This window comes from Eumetopias jubatus, unplaced genomic scaffold, assembly GCF_037043125.1.
Source record: "Eumetopias jubatus isolate StellerSeaLion01/CBP00866 unplaced genomic scaffold, mEumJub1_p1.0 scaffold_7, whole genome shotgun sequence".
Classification (NCBI taxonomy): domain Eukaryota; kingdom Metazoa; phylum Chordata; class Mammalia; order Carnivora; family Otariidae; genus Eumetopias; species Eumetopias jubatus.
The window spans coordinates 110,306,340-110,320,853 of NW_028274813.1; the positions used below are offsets into that span (position 1 = coordinate 110,306,340).

At 39.9% G+C, this 14,514-nt stretch overlaps 1 protein-coding gene and 1 pseudogene across 1 annotated transcript in view; one reads left to right on the forward strand and one right to left on the reverse strand.

Annotated features, from left to right (window-relative positions):
* The window catches only part of LRRC49 (leucine rich repeat containing 49), a 172,436-nt gene that overhangs the window by 6,623 nt on the left and 151,299 nt on the right, over positions 1 to 14,514 (forward strand). The window contains exons 6-7 of the mRNA XM_028100496.2: positions 3,746 to 3,949; positions 8,102 to 8,168. Of these exons, the coding sequence (XP_027956297.1) occupies positions 3,746 to 3,949; positions 8,102 to 8,168 (271 nt within the window). The remainder of the gene's footprint in view (positions 1 to 3,745; positions 3,950 to 8,101; positions 8,169 to 14,514) is intronic.
* On the reverse strand, positions 13,129 to 14,175 carry LOC114206468 (ras-related C3 botulinum toxin substrate 1 pseudogene; annotated as a pseudogene).

A 14,514-nucleotide genomic window follows, 5' to 3' on the forward strand; every position in this document is an offset into this window, starting at 1 on the left:
CTCCCCAGTTCTCCCACATAGGTATAATCATTGTTACCAATTTTTTATTTATCCTTCCAGAGGTATGGGGAGGGATTTTATAGCTATGTAATGTAACAGAGCTTACCTATACCCTGAAAGAATAGTATAGCAATTCTAGACTACAACGTTGATAAAAATGGATTTTAGGATAGAAAAAATTACAGTGTAGTCCTCATATGGGCCTTTCTGGGCCCTATCCAGTTGAGTTCTTGTTACCTCACTGGCCTGACCTCCTGATTTTTCCTTCACTCACTCTGCTGAAGTTACACCTGCCCTCCTTGGTGCTGCATGAATACACCAAGCATGCTTATACCTCAGGACTTTTGCACTTGATGTTCCCCTACGTAGAATGCTGTTCCCCCACATATCTGTAGGCTTATTCCCTAACCTCCTTCAGGTCTTTACTCAAATGTCGTCATGTTGGGGATAACCTTCCCCAGCCACCATCTCCAAAGCTACTACCCCTTCTACCCTGACGCTCCTCAACCCCCTTCTTTGCTTTATTTTTCTTCTTAGCATTTATCACCCTCTAACATATGAGGTGTTTTACTTATCAAGTTTATTCTTTGTCTCCTCCTACTGGAATATAAGCTCCACAAACACTGGGAGTTTCGTTCAGTTCTGTATCCCCAGCACCTAGAACAGAGCCTGGGACAAAATAGACTAAAAACTTTTTGAACGAGTGAATATATTTAGGATTTGATCCCTAGCTTTAAACCTAGGAAGCCCTTGAACCCTCTTACACTGTTGGTGGGAATGCAAACTGGTGCAGCCACTCTGGAAAACAGTATGGAGGTTCCTCAAAAAGTTAAAAATAGAACTACCTTATGACCCAACAATTGCACTACTAGGTATTTATCCAAAGGATACAAACATAGTGATTCAAAGGGGCACCTGCATCCCAATGTTTACAGCAGCAGTGTCCACAATAGCCAAAATATGGAAAGGGCCCAGGTATCCATCAACAGATGAATGGATAAAGATGGATAAAGATGTGCTATATTATACATATATAACATATATATAATAAAATGGAATATTTTATATGTGTGTGTGTGTGTGTGTGTGTGTGTGTGTGTGTGTGTATAATGGGATATTACTCAGCCATCAAAAAGAATGAAATCTTGCCATTTGCAACGACGTGGATGGAACTAGGGGGTGTTATGCTGAGCTAAATAAATCAGTCAGAGAAAGACAAATAGACAAATACCATATGGTTTCACTCATATGTGGAATTTAAGAAATAAAACAGGTGAATATAGGGAAGGGAAGGAAAAAGAAAGTAAGATGAAAACAGAGAGGGAGACAAACCATGAGAGACTTAACTATAGGAAATAAACTGAGGGGCGCCTGGGTGGCTCAGTTGGTTAAGCGACTGCCTTCGGCTCAGGTCATGATCCTGGAGTCCCAGGATCGAGTCCCGCGTCGGGCTCCCTGCTCAGCAGGGAGTCTGCTTCTCCCTCTGACCCTCCCCCTTTCATGTGCTCTCTCTCCCTCAAATAAATAAATAAAATCTTGAAAAAAAAGGAAATAAACTAAGGATTGCCGGAGGGGAGGTGGGTGGTGGATGGGGTAACTGGGTGATGGGCATTAAGGAGGGCACTTGATATAATGAGCACTGGGTATTATATAAGACTGATGAATCACTAAATTCTGCTCCTGAGACTAATAATATAGTATATGTTACCTAAATTGAATTTAAATAAAAAATAAAAAATAAAAAATTTAGGAAGCCCTTGGCAATAGAATGGTGGATGAAGCACCCCTATCCTACCTTAGTGCTATAACCAGTCTAGACAAACCATTGCTGCTATGCATGCCTTTAGCTTAGCAGTGTGTTTCCAAGAACAAATTTTTTTTTAAAAGATTTTATTTATTTGAGAGAGAGAGAGTGAGCGAGCGAGAGAGAAATGGAGTAGGGGGAGGGGCAGAGGGAGAAGCAGACTTCCCTCTGAGTGGGGAGCCTGACATGGGGCTTGATCCCATGACTCTGAGATCACCACTTGAGGGCACTACATCTCATGACAGCTTTGCAGTATTGTTCCAGCATCAAGTAGGAAATACAGAGGCAAAAGTATTGTCCAATATACATCAGGTATTAGGGCAGGAGGTGTAGCAACTCAGGGATTTTGTTGGCTGAACAACCACCCCCCCCGACCCCCTCCCAGAGAGCCCTGGTTTATTATGTGTGTGTGTTTGCTTGTTTTGCTGCATGGCAGGGACTTAGGGGGCTAGGGGATGGACAAGTGAGCCTTGCAGTTGGGACTTAGTCATTGGATTTGGAATCTGAGAAAGTGACTTTATTTCAAGCTATAGTGACTTATGTAAGAGGGAGGTCCGAGATTATTTATTTTCCTTTCTCAGTGATGACTGACTCAAAGATTGGATGAACTAGAAGCTGGGGGTATTGGTAAGTTTAACTGAGAAACAGAGGAAGACTGAAGCAGGAAAAATGAGACAAAGTTTTTTGCTAAGCAGATAAAGACATCAATTTTAAACTAGAATACTTGTCATTTATTAATTTATAATTTATAAGACAAGGAGCAAATGTGGTAATATTGAATGCATGAAATGAATTCCAAATACTAAGCACACATTAAAAGAATTCAACTATTGTCTATTATATTTTACTCTTCTTTTTTAAGCCAATTTTTTCAGGGTCTGTATTTTTAAACATCATATCTTTGTCAACCGTTCACCTTCAGTCATTTCTTTGTGCTAATCATCTTTTCTCTATAAATGAGGACGATTCTGATCACATACAAATTTCACTCATGCTTGTAGCATTCTGATTTATTTTCTTTAAAGGTTACATTTGCTTAATTTTTACTGAAAGGAAATAGTTCTAATAAGTCTCTCCATTAGAGTTGTTCACACACTGATCAATACAGCGACATTTTTTTTGAACACTGTTGAAAACCTCAGAGTAGAATCACTCCTCTCTGGCCATTTATTATAGTAGTGGAATTCTTAAAGGGCCCTGTATGTATTTACTTCCCATGTAAGACATAATAACTTTTTGCATAATGGAGGCTTTACTGTTTCAAATACAGCTGAAAGCATGTATTAGTAAGGTTTCATCCTATCCTATAGCATTCTAAATGTTCTTCAAAGTCTAAAGTTAATGTTGAACATGTAAACATTCTTAAAATCTAAGCTTCTGAGGAAATGTGTTATAAGGACCACATTTCCATTAATGGATTTCAGGATGAAACTGTTTCCATCAAAGTGAACTGTAGATGGCTGAATTTCTTATTTTTCCTAAGATGTTATCTATGAAAGACCTGTGTATAAATTGTTGTTTTTTTCCCTGAAGACTTAGTTGCCTGGACAATCTGTATCAGTGGATTGATGGCAAGGGCATCTCTTGTGTTAAGTGACATGGCTCTTTGAATCATTTCAATTTTGAGAAGGCAATTACATTGAGTGTTTTCTGATGATAATTCAATTTTATGTGAAATAATTGATATTGGAGATTTTTTTAATACAATGAGAGCTTAGATTTAATTTTAATAATTGCCTTTGCCAAAGTATATTGTCTTTTATAGAAATGATTTACAACTAGATCTAGGAGGCTCAGTTCCTGGAGGCAAGAAGTGGTTCTGTTTATTTTTTTTCTCCTCATAGCATGGGAGCACAAAGGTACTATTAATATTTGTAATAATAAAAAGAGGAGGCAGGTTGTCACATCAAAACTTTATTAACTTTTTAAAATGTTTTCTAGGCAAAAGCTGACTGTATGTCCTATCATTGATGGAGAAGAACACCTTCGTTTGTTGAACTTCCAACACAATTTTATAACTCGGATCCAAAATATTTCTAATCTACAGAGGCTAATATTCTTGGATTTATATGATAACCAAATTGAAGAAATCAGTGGGCTTTCTACTCTGAGATCCCTCCGTGTCCTTCTGCTGGGGAAAAACAGGTAATCTTTGTAGAACAAATTTGTTTATTTACTTAGGGCTAATGTTGAGACTTCCGGTGTTTAGATGGCAGCTCAGAATTGAATAATACTTAAGAAACTAATAGACTGAAAAAAAAAAGAAACAAATCGACCAAAATTTGGTAAGATTATTTGAATGGATTAAGATTCAGTCATAATTTGTTTTATGAGATTCAATCTGACAGTCAAACCAAATAATATTTATTGAATGTGTATTTTATTATTTCCATTGCTTCCCAGTGCCATATTTTATATGGAAGTAAATAGCAGACTTTGGCCTTAACTTTATGTTTTCTTGGGCTATCTTGTAAGTGTGTGTATTCACTTTGGGCTTATGTGTGTTTCACTTATAATTCCTCCCAGTGCTTGACTGCGGGTAGACATTTGATATTTCATGTTTGTCAAATTACTGATTGATTCTTGTTCAGATGGTGTTTTCAGTATGTATTTACTATTACATCCTATATGAACTTCCCCAGTTCCTTTTGTAAGGCTCTATTATGTAGTACAGTTACACAATTTCTGACTCATTTCCTTGGTATTTGTCTATGACTTTTCATTTTCTTTTGCTGGATAGCTTTTGCAATGCCTACAAAGAAGAGCTGTTTAGCAAACTCCAAAAATGATTTTTATATTATCAAATGATGAATTTTAGATACCAAGCTTGGTTCCACCCGGCCCCCCTCCCTGACAGCATGGATCTCGAATTACTTCTTTATTCTCACTGGCCAGTGGTAGTATAGGGTACTTTTTCCAAGATCATGCCCCAGAATCCTAGGCTCTTGTCTGTTCTCTGTGATTTCTTGGAAGTTCCCACCAATGTAGTTTATCGTTTATACTTGGTTCAAGCATTAAACTGAGCATTATGGTGGCTGGAGGGAATTTGGGGAAATTATAGGAGCATGGAGTCTTAGAGCATAAAATGACTTCAGAGATCAGTTCTCTCATTTCACAAATGAAGAAATGGAGATGTAAAGGGACTTTTGCAAGGTTAGATATGTATAAACTGTACACAGTAGGAGTAGCCCAGCGGAGCAGTTGAGTGAGATAAAGTAAGATGTCAACTTTTCATACATTTAAGGCATTCCCTTCTAGGTGCTCCCTGTTGTCTCTCCCAGAGATTTCTTAACTAGTTCCTGATTCCCTGGAGTTTTTTATTTGTTTGCGTAGCTTCCATTTATTCTTTGGCACTACTGCCTTATGCACTTCTTTCAGTCCTTCAGTATTTCCTGGTGGCGTTTTTAATCTCCTTTGCTGGTTTTAAACATAGTGTCTAAGAGCTGCTCCTGGGTCCCAGTGTTTTAAATCAACTCTCAATCTACTTTTCTTCCTGCCTCTACTTTGCAGCTTCTCTGGCTTCTTGGAAATAACCTTTTTAAGTTTTTTAAAAAATAATTTGGGGATCAAAGACACCAGTCCATCTGACCTCCTGACCTTTCCAGAGGTCTCTGCTCCTCCAGGTCTAAGGGACCTAATGCCCTTTTCTGTATCCTTACCTTGGCCAAGTAAAAGCAATCTAATGCAGTCTCTTCTTCCTCTTTCTACTTCATCTTTTTGTTCATTTTGTTTGCATTTGGTCATGGTTTACTTTATTCTTCACATAAAGAAAATAGCCATTAAGCAATTTTGGAGCTGTTAGTGTCCTTGAATAAAAAAGAAAGTCAGAAAGACAACTTTCCACATTCTCCCAAAATGCATATTTCTGAAGTATCAGAACAATGCACATCTGCCGTGTTCTCAGGTCAGCTGTGTGAGTCTTGAAGATATGAATCTAACCTGAGGCAGTGCTTTAGTGAATTTTAGGCCAATCTGGCTGAGAAATGCTGGAGGAGAGAGCAGCTCTTCTGCCACCCTGTCTCTCCAGGTTTGTCTTGGATGAACTGTTGCCCCCTGCTGGGCGAGTCCAGGACGTTTTCTCCCTCTCACTTTGGAAAGCACTGCATCATCTTAGTCCAAAACAATGGAGCCAGATGTTACAGTCCAGGGCAACCATATTCCTCTAAGTTCAAGCAGCTTCAACAAAGATTTCTGCCCCAAAGCTAAAACGACCGTGCTCAGATTCTGTATATGAGCTTTGCATTGCTACCGAAGAACGCCCAGTCCTTCTGTACCACTGTGCTACTGAAGTTCTTGCCATCTCACTCTTCTGCTTTCTGTGTTCCTGTTTATCCTTGTGAGATCTTCTGGTGCCCTCATGATCACAGGCTAACAGGTAAAACTTCTATGCATTTTTTCCTGATCACCCAGGACTATAGATACAAAACTCTCCACCAGCCTCTGGGATTCCATATTCCTTTTCTATTACTTCCTTGAAGGTCTCCACTTAAGGATTTGTCTCTAACACCTGAAAAGCCTAGCCTTCATATAGATTCTGCAGTGAGGTCCTTATGCAGGCCTCAGTATCATAATGTAGCCTGCAGAGATGGGCTCTGATGTACTAGGTATTTCAAGAGCAAAGCAGGTGAAGAATAACTTTGTTAACAGTTTTGGCTGTTTTCCTATCTGATAGTGTGAGCATAAGCTTGAGAAATTCTTTTAATATACTAAGGAAAAATAGGGATAGGAAGAACAAAAGATAAGATGGGGGAGTGGTGTGTGTGTGAGAGAGAGAGAGAGAGAGGAAGAGAGAGAGATAAGGGAGAGAAGAATTGCTGTCATATTGTGATGCGGCATAGTAGGTGTATGACAAATATTTTTATACACCAAATTGGATTGAATTGGTTGTGGTGATATAATTCTAGATTTGGCAGTGATGTAATGGCTGAGGTCACGTGGAGATGGAAATTCTCTAAGTTTAAACTGGTATGATGTTTACATGTTAATCAGTATATAAAGTTTCAAGGGATGATCCAGGTTCTGGAAACATTTAGGAAGGTAGAAATGGTTCTTTGAGGCAGTAAGCACTGGCAACAGAAATCAATAGTGATAGGCAGATGGTGATCAAGATGGATTGCACGAACTGCATTTCTACCCTTTCTTTGCCATTGCTCCTTCGTTTTTACTGAATTATGGCAGTAGGAGAAAGTAGGATCTGTAGGAGGGGGAAATACAAAAAGGAAGTAGTTTTTGTTTTGTTTTGTTTTGTTTGAACTGTCCAGTTGGGGGCAGTTGGACAGCTAAGGTAGCCAGAAAAGACAGGAATGAGGGAGGCAATGGATGGGCCCTAATCTTTAAGGAATATAAGAAGGGGCATTTTAGAGATAAAATGCTGTGTTTAAAAATTTATAGCAATGTTTTAGCTTTTCACAAGATGGCGAATCAAAAATTCCAAATATTCACAAACTGAGCAGGTCCAGTAGAAAACATTTAAGTGGTGTCTAATCTGTGTCTGTGATAAATAATCCTCTTATGAATACTCTTGTACATAAAACTCATCTATTTAGTTAGTATATGTTTATTTATTCATTAAACAAACATTTCTTGGGTTCCTACTCAGTGCCAGCCCCTTTTATAAGTGCTAGGGATGGAGTAGAGAATATGTTGAAATTTCTGCACTCTTGAAACTCACGTTTTGGTTTGAGGAAGGAGATGATAAGAAGGTAAACACATAAATAATATAATTTGAGGCAAGGATAGGCGCAATGAAGTCAATGAAAGTAGGGGAAGGAGAGAGTAATGGGGATAGGAAGGGGTGTGAGCCGTGCTAAGTTCTGGGTGAAGAACACTGAGGAAGAAGGAGCAGCAAGGATAAACACCCCCAGGCAGAAATGAACTTGTCAGGTTAGAGCTAGCAAGAAAGCCCCCGTCGTCAGAGCAGAGAGAGCCTGAGCCGTGGTGGGAGATAAGCCTGGACAAAGAGTCAGCAGCCACAAGGTTTAGGGCCTTGAGAACTGAGGTGAGTTTAGATCATATTCTGAAGGGAACTGCCTTGAATAAGTGCCTTGCCTAAGGTTCTTAGAAGTAGAATTGCTTTTTCCTAAAGATACAACTTTTAAGCTTTCTTTGGGACATTTCCCCCAATGGAATTGCGTCTTTACCATTATAGTTAAATCAATGGGAAATCTGTTTTTGTTTTATATACGTATTTATGTATAATCTCTCTATATATACATATTTGAGTTATGCCTTAGCATGTTTTGATTTACAATAAGTTTGATACATCTGTATTTCTACTCCACTTATTCTGATTTTCAGAATCAAGCAAATTTCAAATCTGGAGAACCTCAAAAGCTTAGATGTCTTGGACCTTCATGGAAATCAGGTATTGTGAAGATCCTTTGTTTCTTTCTTTTCAGCAAAAAAGTCTGAGAAAGTTTGGTATTATAATTATAAGTTTTTTTTTTATTCTGTTATATTAATCACCATACATTACACCATTAGTTTTTTTTTTTTTTTAAAGATTTTATTTATTTATTTGACAGAGAGAGACACAGCGAGAGAGGGAACACAAGCAGGAGGTGTGGGAGGGGGAGAAGCAGGCTCCTGCAGAGCAGGGAGCCCGATGCGGGGCTCGATCCCAGGACCCTGGGAACATGACCTGAGCCAAAGGCAGCCGCTTAACTGACTGAGCCACCCAGGCGCCCTACACCATTGGTTTTTGATGTAGTGTGCCATGATTCACTGTTTGCGTATAACACCCAGTGCTCCATTCAGTACGAATGATACTTGTGTTGAAGTATTTCAAGAGTTACTTTACTGGGGCGCCTGGGTGGGTCAGTCATTAAGCGTCTGCCTTCGGCTCAGGTCATGATCTCAGGGTCCAGGGATCAAGCCCTGCATCAGGCTCCCTGCTCAGCGGGAAGCCTGCTTCTCCCCCTCCCACTTGTGTTCCCTTTCTTGCTGTCTCTCTCTGTCAAAAAAATAAATAAGATCTTAAAAAAAAAAAAAAGAGTTGCTTTACTGATTCACTGAAATTTCTAAGGTATTAAGCCTGTTTATTTTAAGATATGGTAATTCCTTAGCAGTAAATGACAGATGAAACTCCTAAAACATTTGGAATCCTTAATAGTTAACGATAATTTCGTTTCTTTTTTTTTTTTTAAAGATTTTATTTATTTATTTGAGAGAGAGAGAATGAGAGATAGAGAGCACGAGAGGGAAGAGGGTCAGAGGGAGAAGCAGACTCCCTGCCGAGCAGGGAGCCCGATGTGGGACTCGATCCCGGGACTCCAGGATCATGACCTGAGTCGAAGGCAGTCGCTTAACCAACTGAGCCACCCAGGCGCCCACAATAATTTTGTTTCTTATTTAGTCTTTTATTTTTAATTTATTTTATTTTCTTATTTATTTATTTGACAGAGAGAAAGAGAGAGTGAGCACATAAGCAGGGAGAGTGGCAGGCAGGGAGAAACAGGCTCTCCACTGAGCAGGGAGCTTGACATGGGGCTTGATCCCAGGACTCGGGGATCATGACCTGAGCCGAAAGCAGATGCTTAAGGCACCCCTAGTATTTTATTATTTTTAAAATACATATTTTCCAATCCTAGCCCAACAACTAGAATATTACTAATGATTTTCTTCTACTTAGGTATTCCTCCTTTATTCTGAGGCCACCACTATCCAGGATTTCACATTTATCATTCCCTTGTGGATTTTTTTAAGTTGGTTTTATCACATATGTGTGTCTAAATAATACCTTGTTTAGTAGTATTGTGTTGTAATTTAAAAAAGGTATCATACTGTATATTGTCATCTAGTGTTTGCTTTTTGCATATAACATTAGCTTACTGAGATTAATCTATTTTGATTAAGTAACTGTAGTTTACTCCTTTTTGCTGTTGTGAGTTCCATGGAATGATTATATGAAAACTTTTTTTCTCCAGTTTATTATTGATAGACATTTGGGTTGTTTCCTTTTAGGAATAGCCCTTCTAAGAGCATTCTTGTATGGGTTTCTTCTACACACCATATGTCACTCTAGGGAGTGAAACTGATAGAACAGAGGTTATTTAAATGTCTAACATGGTGGGGGGTGGGAGGGCTGGGGTGGCTGGGTGATAGACATTGGGGAGGGTATGTGCTATGGTGAGTGCTGTGAATTGTGTAAGACTGTTGAATCACAGACCTGTACCTCTGAAACAAATAATACATTATATGTTAAAAAAAAAGAAGAAGAAGAAGAAGATAGCAGGAAAGGAAGAATGAGGGGTGGAAATCGGAGGGGGAGACAAACCATGGGAGACCATGGACTCTGGAAAACAAACTGAGGGTTCTGGGGGGGGATGGGTTAGCCTGGTGATGGGTATTAAAGAGGGCACGTTCTGCATGGAGCACTGGGTGTTATACGCAAACAATGAATCATGGAACACTACATCAAAAACTAATGATGTATGATGATTAACATAACATAATTTAAAAAATGCAAAAAAAATAAAAGATAATGTCAAATTGTTTTTCAAAGTGGTTGTACCAGTTTATACTCCCACCAGTAATGCAGGATAAATCCTGTTGCTTCACATTCTTTTCAACATTTGGAATTGTCATACTTCTTTTTTTTTTATGACTCAAAGATTTATTAAGTCAAACATGCAAAACATACTGCTAATTGCATTAGCAAAAGATCAATGTAAAAACACCCCACAATTCTACAACTGTCAATTTAAAAAATGTTGTTCTAGTAGTTGAAAGGTCCAACCTTATATTCTTGCCAGTGGGTAAGTTGTACAGAACTTCATTAGCACGAGCACAGGCTTCCAGAACCCCACAGACCCATAGGAACATGGTTAGGCAGAACAACAGGAAGTGTGTGCCCCGGGGGGTAAGACCAAGAGGAGGGTCAGCATTAGTCAAGGTACAGTGTTGGTGATCTGGCAAGGCAGTGATACTAAGAATGTTCATAGTTTAGGAATACCTAAAATATTTCAAAAACTATAAAGCTGCAACATGTCATTTTTGCACCTAGTTACTGGAAAACTAAGTAAAGTGCTTCTTAGCTTTGAATAAAGTAACAAGGAAATAAGAATACACTTTTACTAATCTCCAAAAAAAATTTCTAATGCATTATCAGAAAGATTCTATAATACAAGGAGGCATATTGCTCATTAAGAAGGGATTCTGTAAGAAAAGCACTAAGGAACTATGGGAATGACCAGTTCAAAGATGAATTAAATGCCCAATTTCAGGAGGGATGGCAGGTCTAAGAAAAAGCTTAAAACAGTGATAATACCGATCTTTCCTTATCATTTACTGCATTTGACAGAGGTTAACCTTTTAAAATTTTATCCGTGACACTTTTACTCAGTTTAATTATTTTTTTTAAGATTTTATTTATTTATTTGACAGAGGAAGAGATAGCGAGAGAGGGAACACAAGCAGGGGAAGTGGGAGAGGGAGAAGCAGGCTTCCCGCAGAGCGGGGAGCCCGATGCGGGGCTCGATCCCAGGACCCTGGGATTGTGACCTGAGCCGAAGGCAGATGCTTAACGACTGAGCCACCCAGCCGCCCCTACTCAGTTTAATTATGATGTGTACAATGTAGTATAAATTAACCTCCATATTTTGTCAAAATAACTGTCTTCATTCTTTGATCACCTCCCATGCTGCACACACCCCACCCCAGTGCACCCACAGCTAGAGCAGATACTTCATCAGAGGGATGTGGGTGTAAGAGGTCTGTTCAAAATCTCAGCAATAGCATATACACTTAAGTTTTTTTTTTTTTAATCTCACTACAGGGGTGCCTGAGTAGCGCAGTGAGTTAGGTGTCCAACTCTTGGTTTCGGCTTGGGTCATGATCTCAGGCTTGTGAGATCGAACCCCAAATGGGGCTCTTTGTTCAGCACAGTCTGCTTGAGATTCTCTTTTCCCTCTGCCCCTCCCCCATAAAATTAATTAATTAATTAAAAAAAAAATCTCACTACAAAATCAAAAAGATTGATCCAAAGAGTTTTGAGTCCTTACACTCATTCCATTATAACATCAAGTCCAGTGTTAGGGAATGGATGCGGGCTGATAAATTACTGGTGTGTTAGAAGGCAACATTTCATGATTGTGAAATGTGCTGCTTTCTTATCAGAAACTAGTTAGGAACTGTCTGTGTTTCCAAACATGAGACACTGTAGTCTCTTCTTCTTCTTTTTTTTTAGAAATAAGAATAAGATTTTATTTGGTAATGAAATATACCAAGTGTAATCAGGAAATATCTTTAGGTATTAGGGTTTTAGGGGATTTGTGTATTTTCCTTCATACTTTTCTGTGTTTTTCAGGTTTTGTGATATAAACATGTCTTTTTTTATTATGTTCAGTTAGCCACCATAGAGTACATCATCAGTTTTTAACGTGGTGTTCAATGACTCATTAGTTGCGTATAACACCCAGTGCTCATCACCACACACGCCCTCCTTAATACCCATCACCCGGCTACCCTGTCCCCCTCCCGCAGCCCCTCTGAAACCCTCAGTTTGTTTCCCAGAGTCCATCGTCTCTCATGGTTTGTCTCCCTCTCTGACTTCCCCCCTTCAGTTTTCCCTCCCCTCCCCTATGGTCCTCTGTGCTATTCCTGATGTTCCACACGTGAGTGAAACCATAGGATAATTGTCTTTCTCTGCTTGATTTGTTTCTCCTAGTATAATACCCTCCAGTTCCATCTATGTTGATCCAGTGGTGGGTGTTCATCTTTTCTGATGGCTGAGTAATACTCCATTGTAGATATGGACCACATCTTCTTTATCCATTTGTCTGCTGAAGGGCATCTCGGCTCCTTCCACAGTTTGGCTATTGTGGACATTGCTGCTATGAACATTAGTGTGCATGTGGCACTTCTTTTCACTACATCTGTATCTTTGGGGTAAATACCTAGTAGTGCAGTTGCTGGGTCATAGGGGTAACTCTCTTTTTAACTTTTTGAGGAATCTCCATACTGTTTTCCTGTAGTCTCCTCTTAAAGAAAAAGATCTTGAATGGCTTAGTGCCTAGTGTTCTCAGTACAACAATGCAACTTACTTCACAAGCTATTTTGGCAACTCTTAATCTGATTAGGAATAGGAGCTCTTGAAAAATAAGGCTTTAAGAAAGCTTGCCATTTTAGGGCTAAATTTTACTATAATGTAAAAGTTTGAAGTCTTACCCTTTAAACAAATAAAACCTAAAAATGATTGGTTCAAAATGGTTTTATGGAACAAGTAATCTGTAACAAAAACCTGGCACTGTGTGAAAGGCTCCACCATTTTTGAGCAAAGCATATAAAGGTTCCGAGGTGGACAGGGCAGGAGAGGGGCCCAACATTTATAGCAGGAGGCATTTTCTCTTCCTTGTCTTGACTGGAGGGCAGAGAACCCTCGAAGAGCTTCATCCAACACTGTCTTGAGGCCTTGCTGCGTGAGAGCTGAGCACTCAGGTGTTTTCCAGCACCGATCTCCTTAGCCATGGCCAAATCCTGTGGCTAGGTGATGGGAGTCGGCTTCTCCTGCAGTCACTCAGTCACGTCTTTGTTGTCCCTGAGATCAAGTTTAGTCTCTACCAGGATGATGAGGGTGTTGGGACAGTGGTGTTGCACTTCAGGGTACCACCATGCTCGAACATTTTCAAATGATGCAGGACTCGTGAGAGAAAAACAAATTAAGACCACATCTGTTTGTGGATAGGATAAGGGACGTAATCTGTCATAATCTTCTTGTCCAGCTCTATCCCATAAGCCCAGATTCACCTGTTTTCAATCTACCGTAACATTGGCAGGATAGTTGTAAAGGCAGTGGGGATGTATTCTCCAGGGAATCATTGGTTTAACCGATCGGTAGGCAACTTTTACCTGTAGCTCTGTCTCCCACCACCACACACTCAGTGGCTGCATCTGGGCTGCTTGCTGGGCTGCCGTGGCGTCGGGGCACTGAGGCAAGAAGCGGTGGACTTGGGGGGTGGGGTGTCGGGGCTGCTGTCTAAGCCACATCACCCTCCCCCGACAGGAAGCCAGAGCCAGCAGCGGCCACCACCCAAAGCTCTGGAATTGTCATACTTCTTAATTTTTGCCAATTGAATTGGTATAAAGTAGTGTCTCTTTGTGGTTTTGATTTCTATTTCCCATTACTATATAATCTGGACTCTTTATTCTGTTGGGTCAGTCGGTTTGTCTGCCTCTCAGTCTGTCTGTCTGAATTTTTCTATCTGGTTTGTTAACGTTCCCCTTCCTTCTCTCTCAGAGCATCTTGACTGTTTTTTAGTCCTTTGCTTTTCCATTGAAATGTTTGTCTTTGAAATGGATTTATTTATGAACAGCTACATGAGCTACATACTCATGCAGAAGGTAGAGCCTCTCATGAGGTGGTAAGTGTACATTCTGGGATGATCCATGAGTCCCTGCCTGTTAATGAACAAGATCTGTCACTGCCACCCGCAGTTGGTCAAGTGCAAACTTCAATATGATCTCTCTAGGCTTCCTAACAACTGCAAGTCCCAATCGTTTTGGTGAAAAGCTAATGTAATAAATGAAAACCTTGACAGATCTAACTAGACCACATCTGCCAGGTTCTAATCTCACCCGGCCCCATCTGTGTGTATCTGTGTGTGCCCAGAATGGGAGGAATGTTGGTGGCCTGGGAACTGTCCAGCTCTGCAGGCTGATTAGTGGCACTCTAGTAGAGAAGTTACCCAGTTAGGTGAGGGTGGAAGGGGAAG